Here is a 19,056-nt window from a genome sequence, read left to right as displayed (position 1 = left end):
AGCCCATTCTCTCTCCGACACTGTAGGCTCATGAACCAGCTACTAATTTGACATCCCAACCTGGGTGTTTAACACGAATCTCAGGCTTTCTCCAGCCAGAACTCCAGCCCATCCACAAGGCAGGCCCTCCTTCCTTGCTGGGCACCAACCGTAGAGTCCCGCCAGCTCCTGCCTCCTGGGGGCCCTACCTTCCCCGTGTGCCCGGGACACCACCTCCCTCAGCTCTGCCCCACCCAGACCTGTGCACCTGCCCCTCGTCTACCGCACACAGCCCTGTACATGGACATGGGATGCAGGAGGGCCACTGAGTAATGACCTGCCCCTGGGCCCAGGATGCCCCCAACATCCTGCGGTGGGAGATGGGTCCCCGGGCCCCAGGAGATGCAGCTGAGAGCAGGGCCGGCATTGAGCCCAGGCAGAGGGTGGGGGGGTCAGTGCTGCAGCAGGGGGGTCTGTGCCACATGGGGGGCCCGGGAGGAGGGCACCACAGCAGGGGTCCATGCCACAGTGGGGGGCACACACAGGGGGTGTCAGAGCAGGGGGCCCTGCCGCAGTGGAGAGGGGGTCCGCACAGCCGCAGCGTCTCACCTGGCCTGCTCCACGTCACAGATGTAGGCCTGCCCCACCACCTCCTCGTGGTACGTGGCTGCCTCCCTCAACCTCAAGTCGGAACAAGCCAAGGCAAGTCTGGGGGTGAGAGGAGCGTCAGCCCTGAGTCAGGCTGCCCTGGGCTCAGGAGGCTTGACACAGATTGGCAAACGGAAAAAGAACAGATAATTTGAGGATGTTTTCAATAATCTTTAAAGCTAAGCCAAGTTACTAGAGGAAAATAACAGATGCCGTCATCAGATTTCTCAACACATTTATAGTCTTGGGGTCTCAGGGTCACCTCCAGAGATGGAGACAAGGCCTGGTGGGGCTCTGACCCCATCACAACTGCAAGCCAACGAGCTCTGCTCTGACTTTTGTGCGAAACACTCTTATTTTGAAATGATTTGAAGCTTCCAGAAAAGTTACACAAACACTACAAAGAATTACTGAACACCCTTCATTGTCCAGGTTCTCTATCTACATATACAATAATATAAAAGTTATACTAATATATATACAAATTACTTTATATATAAATTTTATATATAGCTTAGAGTGTGTGTAAATATAAAAATTGTGTGTAATTATATAAAATTTATATATATATGTAATTTTTTTCCTGACCTATTTGAGAGTGGACACAATGCTCCTTTATTCTGCTTCTCCTACTTCAGCGTGTATTTCCTTGAAATAATGATACTCTCTTAAAAACCAGGTAGAAACTTTAAAATTAAAAATGTTTTTATGTTTAAGTATTTCGATGTATTCCGCTTTACAAATCTTAGAGACTTTATTATTTATATAAATAGTCAACCACAGAATTAATGTTTTAAGATCTGATTTGTCTCTAGTTGCTTTGGGCAAATGTCCGCTTTAGCCATGTAAACGTCTCCCAGCTTCCCTGAAATACAGCAGGAGCACCCACCGCAGGTGGTAGAGATCCTTGAGGCTCTTGCTTTCAACCACGGAGGCTGCGATGAGCACCCCCAGCTGCAGGACCGGGACTGCGAGCTCGTGAAGGAACATCTTCTGCAGGGCCTGCACCAGGTGGTCCAGATAGTACAGACTGTACGTCTGCGTCAAAACAGCAACACGCGAGGTCAAAGGCTGCGGAGGATTAGGTCCCGGCTCACAGGGCCTCCCCTAGGAACTCTGTCCTTCGCGGGGCCACGCACACGGGCTGTTGGACTCCTGCCTGTTGAGGGAGCCACTGACTTGTTCTCTGCCGCCTCTGCTTCGTCGTTAGCTTTCATCTCCTCGTGTGCAATTTCCTAGACTTTTTAGCACAAGCACAGTTGAAGATCCTCACGAGAATAATCTACCTGCTTTCAGTCAAATTAGAGGCTTTGTTTTCTTTATGTACCCACCAACTGCTTTAAAACTTCTTATAACGTTGGACTAGGTTTGATAAAGCAATTATTCTTCAGTGGAAAATTAAAAAATATGGATGAACGATTTAAAAAATCCATTTAAAGCACTGAGGAGCGAACAACTCGGAAAAAATGCCAGGGCCACGACACGCAAGAAGGAGGGTGTCAGATGTGTGAACCCAGCGTGTCGGGGCTGTGACCCGGGGCGTCGGCTGACGCCGAGGCGGCGGAGAGCCTGCGCAGCACCTCTGACTTTCCTCTGTTGGGTGGAGTTGAGGGCCCACTGAAGCCTTAAGGGCAATGAAGTAAAACAGCCCTGTCACATTCAAGCCCAGTGGTGTTTGGGTGGCCTGGGAAGCACGTGGTTTTTTGAGGGGCCAATAATTGATATTCCTGATGAGGCCGCTCAAGAAAGGGGGTGGAGGGAGACAGAAATATTTATAGACTTAACAGACACTAGAAAGATAATAACAGGATATTAAGAACAACATTATACCAGTAAATCTTATATTTTATATTCACTGGAAGCCTCCTAGAAAAATACAACCCACCAAAATTACTACAAAAGAGAAATTTAAAAATCGAAAGTGTTCTGTAACTATTAAATAAAGTGGATCCATAATTTAATATCTTCACAAATAGGTCTAGGCCCGGAAGTCTTCACCAGGGAATTCTTCCAAACAATTAAGGAAGAAATAATAGCTAATTTTATACAAATTCTTCTCAAGAAGAGCTTAAAAAAGGAACACTTTGGAACTGACTGAAAGATCAGTGTGATGCTGTAAGAAAATATGACACGTGCATCTGGTCTTGCTCCTGGTTCCAGCACTGAGCACCCAGAACCCTCTCACCCCACCCGAGTTCACACCCACGAGGGGACTCCTGGCCGTCCCTGTAGACCTTCAGGAGGCAGGCTGGCGGCCAGAGGAACCAACCACACGGCAGGACAGTGAGACCCTCGGCCTGTCCCCCGATACCTGGGGAGGGGAGTGGCTGGAGGTCAAGTTAGGAAACAACGGCCCACGAGAGGACTGGTCGTGCCCTGTCCTGGAACCTACGTGATTCCCCTACGGGATGGGCTTGGAGAGCTTCTGGGCTGGTGAGCACGTCCACCTGCCAGGAGGGAGGGGCATGCTGGCCCCCAGCTCCTTGGGGACAGACACACTCCCGAGTTTGGGACCCTCCAGACCTGCCCTGCAGACCTCCTCATCAGGTTGTTTGTATCCATTACAACATTCTTTATAGCAGACCAGCGTATCTGCTAAGTAAAGTTTACCCAAGTCTGGGGGCCGGCGTAGCAAATATCAAACTTGGGGAGGAGCCCGGGACCCCAAATGGTGGCCACACTGGAGAGACATGTGGTGGCCTGGGGACCCGATGCTCATGACAGGGGTCTGCTGGGGCAGGCCTCGAGGGAGCCCTGATCCTTGGGGGCCACACTGACCCGGTGGTTAAGTGTCAGAGCCGAGTTCAGTGAGGTGGTCCCCTAGCTGGTGTCCCCGGGGGCGCTGGGCACTGGCTGCTGTGTGGAAACCCATGTGCCTCGGGTCAGAAGCATTGGGAGCAGAAAACAGTTTGGAGTCAGTGTAACTTCTCACCCCATCCTGACAAGCATGTGGTGTGAAAGGAAAACTGAACACCAACTTTTCTCATCAACATGGAGACAAACACCCCAAACAAAACATTAGCCTGTTGAACCTGATGATAAATGAAATGAGTAATACATCTCAACCAAGTTGAAGGAATGAAAGAGAAAAAAATTATCATTTGAATAGATGGAGAAAAATATTTGATAAGAATCTATAGCTGTTTGTGGGGCTTCCCTTGTGGCTCAGCTGGCGAAGAATCCGCCTGCAATGCAGGAGACCTGGATTAGATCCCTGGGTTGGGAAGATCCCCTGGAGAAGGGAAAGGCTACCCACTCCAGTATTCTGGCCTGCCTGGAGAATTCCATGGACTGTATAGACCATGGAGTCGCAAAGAATCGGACACAACTGAATGACTTTCACTTTCATAGCTGTTTAAGCTTAAAACTCTTAGCAAATAGAAATAAAGGAACTCGCTTAACCAGTGAAGAACATCTATGAACCTCCAACAGCATCAGTCACACGGAGTCTTGCTAAGACCAGGAGGCCTCGCCACCTGTGGTATTGAGCTGGAGGCAAGCAGGCAGGTAAGATGAGGCGAGGGAACAGTGTCACAATGCCAAATTAGGGAAGACACTTGCAAATGAAATGCAGGTTTTGCATACACACATAAAATCCAAAGAACCTATGGACAAATTACCAAAATTATCTGGGAGATGAGACAGACACAGAGGAGAAGCCGCGTGCGCACAGAGGCAGAGCGGGGGGCCTCAGGGCACACACTTGGGAGCCCAGCTGCTGGCGGAGGCAGGGAGGACCCTCCCGGGCGCCAGGGGGCAGTGCGGCCTGCAGAGCCCTTGACGGCAGCCCAAGTTTTGAACCCGTGCCTCCGGAGCTGTGGGGAAGACCCTTCCGCTGCTCGGAGCACTCAGCAGCACCAGACGCCCTGGTGTGCAGCTGGACCACAGGCGCAGGGGTGTGGTCTGCGCGGGGAGCATGCAGCACAGGTGCCCGCGGAGGGGCCTGGGGCCCGACACCCTCTGGGCCCACAGAAAGCCCAGCAAGCAGGATGCGGGGACGCGGGCCTGGGGGAGAGGCGCTGAGTCCACTCACCGGCTTCTGCATAGTTGACGAGTTGATGGTAAAGTCGCTCTGATCCTGTCTGAATACAGATATGACTTCTTCAGGGCAGGCATAGGAAGCCCACTCTTCTAGGCTTGAGGGCAAGTCTTCGAGGCATTTGCCAGGAGCAGGGCTCTGGAACTGCAAAGCAAGAAGCCAGGCTCTGCTTTGGGAGGTGGAGCTGGAGGCAGACATCCAGGGGGCCCCGTGGGAATAGAGGTCGTGAGCCCTGGGCAGGCAGCCCCTCTGGGGATGGGTGTGGTGGGGCTCCCTGGAGACACCCAAGCCACAGATGACAGCTGACACCACTTCCCACAGCCACTCGGAGCCTTGTGCCCTGGACATGACCCCCACCCACACATCCCAGCTCAGCAGGGCTGCGGGAAGGAGGCGGGGTGTCTCCTGAAGCCCCAGTCCGGCAGGATGGCCAGGGTTGGGGCAGTCCCTCCAGCTGATGAAGTGACATGCACAGGCCCCTAAGGGACGCAGAGAAAGTGCTGCCCTGCCCTGTACGGCCAGGGCTCCGGGAAAGCAGCTGATCACCAGGGCGAAGCCAGACCCTCCCGTGTCAGCCTCCTGACACCTGGGGCAGGGGCACTGAGGCCGCCCCACCTCCCAGGGCAGGAAAGCGGACAGAGGAACCAGGGCTCCTCGGCCTTCGAGGCCCAGCCTCTGGCACAAGGACCTGCAGGGGCGGCTGGGGTGCAGCCTGCCCGCCCGGAGGGTACGGTCACCTGCTTCGGGTCCCTCCCCTTGTCTTTGTCCTTCTCCTTGTCTCTGATCTTCTCCTTGTCTCTGTCTCTGCTTTTCTCCTTCTCTTTTTTAGGCAACAGCAAGTGTGAGCTTGCTACCGCTGAAATTCTACTTTCTGAAGTAGATTTTCCTGCTGTTGAGAAAGAAACCTGTGAAAAGAAATCCAAATTTGCAATGCTAATGTCCGACTGCAGCAGTGAAATGAAAAGACGCTTGCTCCTCGGAAGAAAAGCTATGACCAACCTAGACAGCGTATTAAAAAGCAGAGACATTACTTTGCTGACAAAGGTCCGTCTAGTCAAAACTATGGTTTTTCCAGTACTCATGTATGGATGTGAGAGTTGGACCGTAAAGAAAGCTGAGCACCGAAGAACTGATGCTTTTGAACTGTGGTGTTCAAGAAGACTCTTGAGAGTCCCTTGGACTGCAAGGAGATCCAATCAGTCCATCCTAAAGGAAGTCAGTCCTGAATATTCATTGGAAGGACTGATGCGAAAGCTGAAGCGTCAACACTTTGGCCACCTGATGCAAAGAACTGACTCCTTGGAAAAGACTCTGAAGTTGAGAAAGATTGAAGGCAGGAGAAGGGGATGACACAGGATGAGATGGTTGGATGGCATCACCGACTCGACGGACTGAGTTTGAGCAAGCTCCAGGAGGTGGTGAAGGGCAGTCTGTGGGGCAGCAAAGAGTCGGGCATGACTGAACGACAACAGTGACAGGGCTGGGTTTCCCTCCCCCCATGCAGATCTGAGGGCGGGTTGAGGACCCTACGGCTGGGCGTGGCCGGGCCGTGAGCACTCAGGGGACTTCCTCCAGGACTCGGCCTGCAGATACGCGTGGCTGACCCTTCAGAAGGGTTTGTCAGTTCCTAAAATAAATTAACGTCTTCAATGAAGAACACACTCGAGTGACTTTTAATGGTTCTCCTAAAAGAGCTGCAGGGGGTGGGGGTAGGGGCATCTTGCAGACAAGGATGGCCTTCCTCATCCTTCCCGCTGCCAAACGCCGATGGCCCTGCTGTCCCCATCACATGGCTGGGGGCGGGGGGCGAACTTGCCCCAAGAAGAGAGGCCTGTCCTGCTAACGCTGTCCTGCTGGGGGTCACAGCCCAGGGAGGTTCCTGAGAAGACAAGGCCACCAGGAGCTGCCCTGGGGACCCTGTAGACAGGCGGTAGAAAGGCGGCTATGTGAAGGGGCGCAGAGAAGGCTCTGGAAGCCCAGGGGCAGTGCGGTGGGAAGGAAGGTGTTGAGGGTGGTTAGGCAAAGGCGCTGGCCTGAGTCTTGCAGAGGAGGAAGCCCCCTCAAGTCTCCAGAGCCGGGGGCAGGGGGCGCTGGGTAGGAGAGGAGGGACGTGGTCCCAGGAGAGACCAGGACCCCAGGGAGCATGGCAGGGGCCTCACCTGCCAGATGCGGTGCAGGAAGGCATAGGCCATGAGGCAGTAGTCCTGGTGGCCAGCGCCGCTTGGGGTCACCACCAGGGCCAGCAGCGTGTAGGCACGGGCCAGCGTCTCCAGCTGCCGCACGCTCTGCAGCTCCTGCAGGGAGGGGGGCCCCGGGTCCCCCGGGCCCTCCAGGGCCCCCAGAGTGGACGCCGGCTTGTCTGAAAGACAGGGCACTGCTGGCGTCCCCACTGACTGGCCCAGGGCCCGCTGGCCCCCAGCCCAGGGCTGGTTCTCTTCTGGAGGGGGCAGCGCCCCCCTCCCAGGGCTCAAGGTCAGCCTCAGGGACAGGCCTCCCAGGGCTCCCCTGGCCTGCCTGCAGGGACACTGGCCACATCCCAGGCTGGGGTAGGGGTCTGGGCTCTGGTGTGTACTTGGAGCCCCCCGCCCACCATGGTTCCCTCTAGCTGGCTGAGCTGGGCATGCAGACACACCCAGAAGGGGCTGGACACCAAGCGTACGAGCCCTTGAGCCTCTAGCTCCTGCAGACAGGAGGCGGCCCCTCTCCCACCCTGAACTCTGCAGGCCTAGGAAGCGGCCGCCTTGGGGCTGGGAATGCTGGCCAGCGGCCCTGGGGCCCTCTGCTGCCCGGAGCACCATCCTCCTGGGGGCGGGTTCCGCCCTCTGGTGACGGCGCTCACGCTGGCCCCCGAGTGGGCACCCAGAGCAGCTGCTGAGCGGCCACACCACACCCCCCACCACCTCCCTGAAGCAAGTTCTGCTCAGTCCGTCAGCCGCCAACCTCCCTCACAGCACTGGGCTGGGCGTGCCGGCTGCACGGGCCCTAGTGGACGCAAGGATGGGCACCCAGCGAGCGTGGCGGGGTCCTAACCTGGGCAAGCCCACAAGGAGCGTGCCTGGCAGGGGGATGTGGGGACGGCGGTGCCCAGGAGCCCCCAGTGGCGGGTGGCCCACCGCCAGCCAGAGGCACCCCTCACCTGTATCCTCCGCACCCACGGCCCCCACGCCGGCCGGCTCGGGGACGCCCCCCACGGGCCGCATCCTCAGCAGGATGTCGATCGCCCACTTGAGGTGGAAAATCACGTCTTCCAGAGGGAACTGCTTGTAGTACAGCCGCTCGCTGAACTCCATGATGTAGTCCACCTTCTGCCACTCACTCTCTGGCTTCTTCAGGATCCAACAGAAAAGGCTGGAACACGTGGCAGCCACGCAGCAGCCATGCGGCCGCCGCAGAACCCACCACGGGCATCATGTTCCTCCACTGTGAGAGTAGAGGGTGCCCACCAGGCTCGGCCAGACCGCCATGGGAGATGGGCAGCAGGGTAAAAGCCTGGCAATTGTCCCCGGCCTCCGCGCCCTGTGGACGCCCCACGGCCCGCCCGCCAGGCCCTCTGCAGGCCCCCGTGCCCCTTCCACCCACCCCTGGGGCAATGAAGGCCTCAGGGGCTCCCTGCCGGCCTTCTGACCTCGGCACGGGGGCTCCTCCAGCGCGTGGCCCACAGGGTGCGGAGGGCAGGGGAGGTACTGGGCCCAAGGCCTGCAGCTCAGACCCGACACTGGTGATCACTCACCGCTGCAGGATGGCAGGCGCTGCCCCCCGCCCCTACCCTGAGGAGCCTGCCCGCCCTTCACCTGCTGGGCCTCAGACTGGGCCCCACACCCTGCGCCTAGGAGGACGCGTGGCCGGAGGGGCAGGAGTCTGAGGGCAGGGGCAGGCGGCCAGGTGGAGGGGACGCAAGGGCAGGATGGACCTGCCTAGGACGCTGCCGGACACCACCGTGGGGGGTGCTGAATGGGGCATGGATGGACCCTGAGCAGGTCCCCCCTCATTATATGTGGGCAGACGGCACTAGAGGGCGGCCTGGAAGCCAGGTGACACATGACCATCAGCACAGAGAAGGGCTCAGATGGGGCCTCAGAATGGCCATGGTGGCCACTGGTGGCTTTGACAGGAGCTGTTCAAGACAGGTGATGGGGATAAGTGGCATGGAAGAGAGAATGGTCATCGTTTCAACAGTGGAGCTGGGAAGACTGGGAGCCACAGACCAACGAACAGAGCAGGACCTCACGTCACACCAGATACAAGACTCAACTCCAGATGGAGCAAGGACTTAAACATGAGAGCTGCAATCATGACTCCCTTGGAAGGAAACGTAGAAATCTTCATGGCTGTGGATTACACTTCGGTTTCTCAGGTACAAAGCTTAAAGCACAAGCTCCAGCAGCAGAAAAAATACATTAATTGGACTTCATCAAGATGATAAACTTCTGTGCTACAAATGACATCATCAAGAAAATGAGAAAGTAGCTGAAAAGACAAGCTACAGAATGACAGAAAATACTTACAAATCATGTATCTGATGAGGGACTTGTATCCAAAACACACAAAGAATATCTACAACCCAACGATAACTAAATGCTGGGCTGGATGAAGCTCAAGCTGGAATCAAGATTGCCGGGAGAAATATCAATAACCTGAGATATGCAGGTGATACCATCCTTATGACAGAAAGTGAAGAAGAACTAAAGAGCCTCTTGATGAAAGTGAAAGAGGAGAGTGAAAAAGCTGACTTAAAACTCAACATTCAAAAAACTAAAAAAACAGATCATGGCATCCAGTCCCATCACTTTGTGGCAAATAGATGAGGAAACAGTGGAAACAGTGGCTGACTTTATTTTGGGGGGCAGATGGTGATTGCAGCCATGAAATTAAAAGAAGCTTACTCCTTGGAAGCAAAGTTATGGCCAACCTAGACAGCATATTAAAAAGCAGAGACATTACTTTGTCAACAAAGGTCCATCTAGTCAAGGCTATGGTTTTTCCAGTAGTCATGTATGGATGTGAGAGTTGGACTATAAAGAAAGCTGAGCACTGAACAATTGATGCTTTTGAACTGTGGTGTTGGAGAAGACTCTTGAGAGTCCCCTGGAGTGCAAGGAGATCCAACCAGTCCATCCTAAAGGAGATCAGTCCTGAATATTCATTGGAAGGACTGATGTTGAAGCTGAAACTCCAATACTTTGGCCACCTGATGCAAAGAGCTGACTCATTGGAAAAGACCCTGATGCTGGGAAAGATTGAAGGCAGGAGGAGAAGGGGACAACAGAGGATGAGATGGTTGGATGGCATCACCTAGTTGATGGACATGAGTTTGAGTAAACTCTGGGAGTTGGTGACAGACAAGGAGGCCTGGTGTGCTGTGAGTCGCAAAGAGTCCAACATGACTGAGTGACTGAACTGAACTGAACTGAATAATAAGTGGACAGACGACCAAATTAAAAAATCTGCAAAGGATCTGACATTTCTCCAAAGACATGCAGATGGCCAACGAGGGCATGAGAGGATGCTTGCTATTAGTGACTAGGGAAATGCAAGTCATACCAGTATTCAAGTAGTTAGACAGTCATCACGTGGCCTGGCAGTTCACTCCCAGGTATGTGCCCAAGAGAATAACTGCACACGCATCTGTGCAAACTCCTGCACACGTATGTCACAGAGCTAGTAAGTGGAAGCAACACACAGGCTGGGGACACAACGTCCACCCACAGGACGGAAGGCTGTCCAGCCGCTGGGAGTGAAGCCCTGATGCGGGCCTCCACAGACAAGGCCCCAGGAGGGCGGCCAGATCCAGAAGACCTGCCTGCCTGCTCCCATCCTTGTGACTCCGGCTCCCTGGGGCTGGTGGGGAGGTGGGGAAGGACAGGATGCCAACCGACCTGGGGGTTGGGGGTGCCAAAGTGTTCTGAAACGGACTGAGACGGGGGCTGCACAGCCCTGCAAATTTACGAAAAGCTTGGCCAGTGGCCCCCCAACCTGGCCTTGGGAGCCCTGGCCTGGCTTCAGGAGCGAGGTGCAGGGACGCCCATGGCCACTTGTCGGGGAGCCAGGCCTCTGCTTGACCACAGGAGCCTGTGCTTGGACCCTTTCCTGGGGGACACCCCAACCTGACAGAGCTCAAATCGAGGGGCCTGCCCCCCCCAGATCTCCAAGTGCATCGAGGGGAACCTGTGTCTTAGCTTCTGGGGGTGCGGGCTGTCCCCAAGGACCCCCAAACTCTGCAGAGCCCTGTGTCCTCCCTGACCCACTGGCCACCGCCGCCCCCCCCCCCACCACAGCCTCTCAAGGACCACGTCCCTTGGGCAGGAGGACGGCGTCTCAGGCCTGGCTCTGCCCCCTGCCCCACTCTCCTCCCAAGGCACCGGGCGCCTCCCCAGCCCGAGCGCGGGCCCCCAGCAGCGCCCCGCCAACCTGCAGGGCCTGGATGGCGTTGTGGTAGCAGGCCAGCTCGCCGTGCACGCTCTTGGAGTTGAGGGCCAGGCGCTGCCACATGAGGGCCAGGTACTCCTCGCTCTGGTCCCTGAACTTCTGGATCTCCATCAGGAAGCTCTGGCCGAGCTTGGCCTTCACGATGACCATGTGTTTGAAGATCAGGCTGAAGAAACGTCAGGGAGAAATTAATGCCTGAACGATAAAAGCCGCAAACATATAGAATGCACCTGAATGGGTGTGTTTGTCCATGTTCCCACTTACAAAGAGAAAACAAAACAAAAGCTGAGTGTCTTGGAGATGGTGTGTTGCGCTGTGTCTTGTTAATTTATCATTTGTGTGTGTTGAGTGTTAAATCCCTTCTCTTCTTGTGCTGAGTCCTTAGAAGGGAAATAAAACCACCAGAGGAAAGGGGAGAGTGAAGGCTGTGGGGGAGGCACCCTGGAGGCTGGGGGGGAACCCTGGGGGCTGTGGGGTGGGCACCCTGGTGAGGGCTGTGGGGTGGGCACTCTGGGGGCCTGGGGGGCACCCTTGGGAGGCTGGGGGGCACTCTGGGGGCCTGGGGGGCACCATTGGGGGCTGGGGCACACCCTGGGGGGCTGGGGGGCACCCTGGGGGGCTGGGCACTCACAGGCGGTGCGCCGTCCGTGGCAGCACCTGCATGGCCTCGTCCAGCACCTTGAGGCCCCCCTCCCAGTCATCCTGGTCGGCGTGGGTATGGAAGAGCAGCCCGTAGAGCGCGGCCCGGTGTTAGGTCATCCTCAGTCCCTGCAGCGGGAGAGGGGGCTCAGGGGGGCCTGGGAACACCAGGGCGTCGGGTGAGGGTCCTGGGAGTGGGGTGTGAGCAGCTTGAGGCGACCCCACCCAGGCGTCTGCAGGACCAGGAGCCCCAGGAAGCACCGGGGACATGGCCGCCAAGGCCACCTGCCTCACAGCTGGGCAGCGGGCAGGACCACGTGTGCATCCAGCCACCACACACTTGCGGTCTGCGAGCCTCAGACACGCACAGGGCTGCCCTGCAGGGTCAGCCTCGGGGCAAATGCCTCAGTCCTTTTGGGGGCGATGGCTCAGGGGTCCCCGCTGTCCCTAACCCCCCACAGCCTCATCTCCTCCAGGTGCCCCGCTGCCCCCGCTCCCCAGGCTTCCCCAGCCTTGCAGGCCCAGGGTGGAGGCCGAATCCGGATCTCATGCTCCACTCACGCCACACAGCATGGCGCTCGCTGCCTGGGCCTCAGCCCCAGCCAGCCAGTCAGCCAGTCAGTGAGTTCAGTCAGCCAGCCAGCCAGCCAGCCAGCCATCCAGTCAGTCAGTGAGTTCAGCCAGTCAGTCAGCCAGCCAGTCAGTCAGTGAGTCAGTCAGTGAGTCAGTCAGCCAGTCAGTCAGTCAGTCAGTGAGTTCAGTCAGTCAGTCAGCCAGTCAGCCAGCCAGCCAGTCAGTCAGCCAGCCAGTCAGTGAGTTCAGTCCCTTGGTCATGTCCAACTCTTTGCGACCCCATGAATCCCAGCACGCCAGGCCTCCCTGTCCATCACCAACTCCCGGAGCTTCTTCAAACTCAAGTCCATCGAGTTGGTGATGCCATCCAGCCATCTCATCCTCTTCTCCTCCTGCCCCCAATCCCTCCCAGCATCAGAGTGTTTTCCAATGTCAGCTCTTCGCATCAGGTGGCCAAAGTACTGGAGTTTCAGCTTCAACATCAGTCCTTCCGATGAACACCCAGGACTGGTCTCCTTTAGGATGGACTGGTTGGATCTCCTTACAGTCCAAGGGACTCTCAAGAGTCTTCTCCAACACCACAGTTCAAAAGCATCAATTTTTCTGCGCTCAGCTTTCTTTATAGTCCAACTCTCACATCCATACATGACCACTGGAAAAACCATAGTTTTGACTAGAAGGACCTTTGTTGGCAAAGTAATGTCTCTGCTTTTTAATATGCTGTCTAGGTTGGTCATAGCTTTTCTTCCAAAGAGCAAGCGTCTTTTAATTTCATGATTACAGTCACCATCTGCAGTGATTTTGGAGCCCCCAAAATTAAGTCTGTCAGTGTTTCCATTGTTTCCCCATCTATTTGCTGTGAACTGATAGGACCGGATGCCATGATCTTTGTTTTCTGAATGTTGAGTTTTCAGCCAACTTTTTCACTCTCCTCTTTCACTTTCATCAAGAGGCTCTTTGGTTCTTCTTTGCTTTCTGCCATAAGGGCGGTGTCATCTGCATATGTGAGGTTACTGATATTTGTCCTGGCACTCTTGATTCCAGCTTGTGCTTCCTCCAGCCCAGCGTTTCTCATGACGTACTGTGCAAAGAAGGTGACAGTATACAGCCTTGACGTACTTGACGTACTCCTCTCCCAACTTTGTGCCAGTCTGCTACTCCATGTCCGGTTCTAACTGTCGCTTCCTGACCTGCACACAGGCTTCTCAGGAGGCGGGTCAGGGGGTCTGGTGTCCCATCTCTTTAAGAAGCATCCACGGTTTGTTGTGATCCACACAGTCAAAGGCTTTGGTGTGGTCAATAAAGCAATAAAGTGGCCTCAGCCCCACTGTCCCTCGAAGCAGAGGCCCCTCAGCTGGTCCCAGATGCTCAGGCTGTCCTCTTTTACATCAGTGAGCATGGAGCTCTCTTTCCTGTGTTTGAATCACTATAGTGAAGGGGTGAACGTGCCCAGGATCCTGCCGGCACGTCATCCGGCTACCAGCTAAGAGGAGCAGCAACTCCCACCCCCCAGGCCCCAGGGGCTGCCTGAGCTCCCCTTCCCCTCTCCCCCTCCTGTCACTGCTGGGACGGAATTCACAGGGGCAGGTGGATTTAGGTCACGACCAGATAAACTGGCCAACAGCTGACACGCAGGAACCGTGTGGGTTCTCCCCAGACCTCAGCCAGTGCAACATGGAGCCACACGCCCGGGCCGAGAGGGCGCCTCGCAGTCAGGGCTGTTTGTTACTGCAGCTCGGCGTCTCCTAACCTGACTGGTGCAACTGCTCAGGCATCACAGAAGTGTACCATTTAGGGGCCAAACTGGTGCAAATACCTTTCCAGTGTTCACTTTTTAATCTCCTGCATTTCTCATTATTCTCTCGTCATTTAAATTCTCATGTATCTGAAAGTGTGCCTTTTTGACCACTCTAAACTTCAGGAAGTAATCTTTCCTCAAAACACTGCTTTGCTCAGTTCTAGTTTCTCATTTTCCCTATAATTTGAATGTTTACAGCTGCTAACACTGTAGCCATCTGATGTATATTTCAGCACGTGGAGTAAAGTGTAGCCGGGGCGCCGGGTGCGCCAGGGGGTACAGGTTCCCCCGCAGCCCAGCTCCTCGCAGGTCCTGAGCGTCTGGGCTGCCGTCTTCATCTCCCCCGGCCGCACCAGCAAACAGCCTGAATGGCTGGGTCTAGAGCTCAGCTTAATAATTACACACAGTCACATTCTTGTTCACTATTTTAAATCAGAGTTTCTCTCTCACAGGCTCCGCAGTGCCTGAGGGAGCGGCTGCTGCTCGAATCCACGTGTTCAGCCTTCCCAGTGTACACCTCGGCCCCTACGCTAACAAGGATGGGCTACTCTATTTTTTAGCAGATAGTCATCTTATCTTAGAAGTAAATTATAAAGTATTTACTGTCTTAAGATCACTTTTTCCCGCAGAAATGTACCTCCACGTTTCTATGGCTATAGAAGTGTGAGGTACCTGCCAGAACAACCCAGAGAGTAGACCCCAGGGCTTGGTTTCCTCGTGAGCACAGCGAGGGTCCCTGGTTGTTCGCAAAGGGCCCGCTCCGTGCCCACCCTGTGTTCCGCGCTGAACGGGCACTACCTGTGCTTATGGCCATGACTGTACCAGCTCTACAGAGACTCTAAAAGCACAGGCACTTCCCAGCCTACAAACCTGGGAGGAAATTCCCTTCCGTCATCCCTCCACTTTGGAAGTCGGCCGTGGGCCACTGGTGCAGAAGCAGTGTCCCCCCTTTCTCCTGAAGTAAAAACAGAGTAACAACACAGACGTCAAAGCTGCAATTATTTCATCAGTTTGCTTTTCATTTGGCTCCATATCGAATTATGGAAATCACAGCTAAATTTCTGAAATACCAAGTCCCAAGAAGTGGAATCACATTTTGTTCCAGTTCAAGGTTCAGTGACTTAGAACCAATGCCTGTGTGTGACTTAGAACACACAGGCACACACACATATGCACAGACCAGCCCCTCAACATAGCTTATGGCTTTTAATGACACAAAGCATCCGAGGCAGCTTTCCAGCTTTAAATCAACGGGATCAAGAGCACATTAGGAAAACTTACGGGACACGACAAAAGCAGGGCTCAGGGGAAGACCACTGCTGCAAATGCCAGCGTTGAGAAAGAAGACGGACCTCACCAACAATCTAACTTTACACCTTAAGGAATGTGGGGGAAAAAAGCTAAATCCAAAGTTGGGGGTGGTTACTAAATATAGAGCACAGAAAATAACAGGAAAAAAATGCAAGATCAACAAAATGGACAGACCTTTAGCTAGACTGACAAAGAGAGAAGACACAGGTTACTAAAAGCAGAAACGAGAGTGGAAACGACAGCACCAGCCCTGCAGTGACAGAAGGAACTGCCGCATCCACAGACTATCAGTCAATTAGCAACTCTATTCCAACAAACTAGATAACACAAAAGAAACAGAGAAATCCCTCCAAACACTCAAATCGCCTAAGCTGACTCAAGAAGAAATAAAAAATTTCAACAAACTTCTAACAGTAAAGTCTGAATCAGTAATCAGAAACCTCCCAATAAAGAAAATTGACAAGATGGCTTCATGGGTGAATTCTACCAAACATTTAAAAAAAGAACCACACAGATCCTTCTCAATTCTTCAAAAAACTGAAGAGGAAGGAATAGCTCTTAACGCATTCTATGAGGCCAGCATTACTTTGACAGGGGGTCCCGGTAAAGACATCACAAGAAGAGAAAATGATACATGAATATCCTTTATGCATATAGAGGCAGGAATTCTCAACAAAATACGCTGCCGAACTCAAATTGAATCCAAAAATATGGTAAAACATTATTCACCATGACCAAGTGAGCTCTATCCCAGGAACACAGGGTAGTCCCACATAAAGAATGCATTAATACAAGGAATAAAGGAGAAAACCACACGGTCATCTCAACTGATGGAGAAAAGGCCGTTGACAAAATCCGAAATAATTTCATCACATCTCCCAGAAAACTAGGAGTGGGGGGAAACCCCTCAACGCAATAAAGCTATGAGAAGCTCACAGCTGTGCGGCGCTGAGTGCGGCCCACTGAGCCGCTCCCTGGGCCACGACCGCCCTGCCACATGATGACGGGGCAGCGGGGAGGCCGCGCCCCAGGGGCCCCAGACGCCTTCCGTCCCCCGGGGGGCCTCCCTGGGCCAGGGTGGGCTGTGCCCCCGGCCTGCCTCCTCTCCGCTCTCATACTGGAGCTTTCGGTGAGGGGGCGGGAGGCCGTGCAGCCCCCTGCCTGCCCCGCTGCGGCCTCGGCGATGTCACGCCCCCCGCCCCAGGCGGCCGCCCGCCGGGTTCCTCGCCCTCCTGGCTCCGCGGCGCCTGCCTCTCCCCAGGAGGCGGCAGGACGAGCGGCGCCCCAGCACCTGCTTCCTGGCCTCCGTCTTGTTGATGATGCTGATGATCCTCTGGGTGGCGCTCTTGCACTTCTTCCGGCTGCCGGCGGAGGACAGCAGCGGGAGCCAGGTGTTCCAGTAGTGCCGGGCGGCCAGCATCACCAGGGCGCTGCTCCCTGCGACGCCTGCAAACCTGCGGGGAAGGCCTGGCCTAGACCGGCGCTGGCGGTGGGAGCCCAGGTCAGCTCCGCAGGGCCTGGACGGGATCCTCCGCAGCCTTGCTGTGACCGCTCACCACCCTCCGCTCCCGGTTTCTTGGGCCCATCCCAGCTCAGCCGTTCATGCCGCCTGGGATCCTGGGGGTGGACTGGGGATCGCTGCACGGGGCAGGAGATGACCCTGGCCACAGGGCCCCCGGGGAGGGGAGGGCCTCGGGGACAGTCCCACGGAACACCACGCGCCGTGGTCCCCAGCATCTCCACCCACGGCAAGTGGCCCTCGAGAGCCGAGGCGCACCTGGCGCTTTCGATGAAGGCCTTGGCGGCTGCCAGGCGCAGCTGCTTCCGCCCCTTGAGGTTCTCCATGATGCTCCTGCCCTGGATGCAGGCCACCGAGCTCAGCATCTCCGCCAGCAGCTGAACTTCCACCCTGGAGACAGACAAGCGCCTCGCTCACAGGAGGCTCCCGGGAAGGTGCTGCAGAAGGGGAGAGCCCCAGGAGCCGCCTGGTGGGGGAGGGTGCTGGGGGCATCCAGAGTAAGCCCGTGAACGTCCCGGAACCAGAACTAACCGCTGAGTCCAGCCAACCCGCAGAGTCATGAGACAGAATCATAAACTGATGTCTGAATGGCTACTTTGTAGGGTGTCTTGCCCGGCAATGTGAGTGGAAGGAGGCCCCGCCCCAGGCGAGGTCCGGCCCTGCGGGAGCAAGGGGGCCCTGTCCCCAGGCCGCAGAGCAGGCCTTGTTCAGCGGCCTTGGCTCTGCGCTGAGAACTGAGAGCCTACAGTTCACACTCCGCAACATCAGGTGCCACGAGCCCTCTCCTCTCAGCGGCTCGTGCACTCACAAGACATGCATTCCTGCAGCTTGGCCTGGGGGCACCAGACTCACTCCAGGAGAAAAGCACTGGTTCCTGGGGAGACCCACCTCCCCATGGCCGGGACACCCTGAAGCCAGGGACCTGAATGCAGGAGCCGCCAGCTACTCGGCCACCCTGTCCATCAGGAGTCCAGGGGAGAAGGAGGCTGCTCCTCAGCCTGCAAGGATCAGGGTCTGCAGGGCCCGGTCAAGTCCACTCTAGGGATGAATGGCAAGCTGGCTCCATCCCCCGGGAGGTGGGGGAGAGCCCACCCGAGTGGGCCTTGGCATCCTGGAGACCTGAAGACCAGGACAGGGTCCTTGGGGAGAGTCTGTCAAGGACAGCTGGGTGATCTGCTGAGTGTTCTTTTCTTCTGTCCGCCACTGGAGAAGAATGTTGACATCTACAGCTGTAATTGTCATGTGTCTAATTATTTGATTTCTGAAGCTCTGCCGTTATATACACACTTAGGATTTTACATTTTCTTGCTGATTGAACCTTGTCTCTGATCACACTTCCTACAGCCCCACCAGTGCTCCTTACACCCGAGGCCGGCAGAGTCCACCTTCTGCCCCCTTAAACTGTTCCTCTATGTCTCTGTATTTGGAGCGTCTCTCTTGAAAACGGCTTCCAGATGGGTCTTGCTTTTTGCGTCCACTGGGGTAACCTCTGCCTTGTACCTGAGTGTTGGTCTGTTGACTTTAATACCTTCTTTGACGTGCTCAGGTTCAACCTTCCACTTCACTGCTTTCCTTTTGTCTCGTATGTTCTGTGTCTTTCCACCCCCTTTTGGGTTAATCGAATATTTGTTAGTATCCGACTTTATCTTCTCCACTGGGTTTTCCATTATAAGCTTTTCTTTTCTTGTGTTTGTAGTACTTGCTCTAGTGATCACAGCACACCCTTCACGAATCACAGTCTGGTTAACTGATGTCACGTCCCTGCACCGATGACAGGAGACCACCACACGCGTGTGTCTCTCAAGCCCACTCTCTGTGTAGGCACCGTCACACACTTTACTTCCACATTTGTCAACAATCTCATAGCACAACATATATTTGTTTTAAAACAGCATGTGCCTTTTAAGGGCTTCCCAGGCGGTGCTAGTAGTAAAGAACCTGCCTGCTAATGCAGGAGACGTAAGAGATGCGCGGTTGATCCCTGGGTCAGGAAGGTCCCCTGGAGAAGGGAATGGCAACCCACTCCAGTCTTCTTGCCTGGAGAATCCCCATGGGCAGAGGAGCCTGGTGGGCTACAGTCCACGGGGTCCCAACGAGTCAGACATGACTGAAGCGACTTAGCAC

The 19,056-nt window shown here is 55.2% G+C and overlaps 1 protein-coding gene across 1 annotated transcript in view; it reads right to left on the bottom strand.

The window, feature by feature from the left end:
* CFAP46 (cilia and flagella associated protein 46) overlaps positions 1-19,056 on the bottom strand; it is a 93,972-nt gene that overhangs the window by 34,322 nt on the left and 40,594 nt on the right. Inside the window, 12 exon segments of the mRNA XM_070363446.1 lie at positions 589-687; positions 1,517-1,665; positions 4,661-4,810; positions 5,404-5,571; positions 6,826-7,025; positions 7,803-7,992; positions 11,075-11,258; positions 11,724-11,840; positions 11,842-11,860; positions 14,973-15,057; positions 16,705-16,867; positions 17,191-17,322. Coding sequence (XP_070219547.1) covers positions 589-687; positions 1,517-1,665; positions 4,661-4,810; positions 5,404-5,571; positions 6,826-7,025; positions 7,803-7,992; positions 11,075-11,258; positions 11,724-11,840; positions 11,842-11,860; positions 14,973-15,057; positions 16,705-16,867; positions 17,191-17,322 — 1,656 coding nt within the window.

Source organism: Bos mutus, chromosome 26 (genome assembly GCF_027580195.1).
Source record: "Bos mutus isolate GX-2022 chromosome 26, NWIPB_WYAK_1.1, whole genome shotgun sequence".
Classification (NCBI taxonomy): Eukaryota; Metazoa; Chordata; class Mammalia; order Artiodactyla; family Bovidae; genus Bos; species Bos mutus.
Note: the sequence above shows the minus strand (reverse complement) of the source record. Positions and strands in the feature narration are given on the sequence as shown.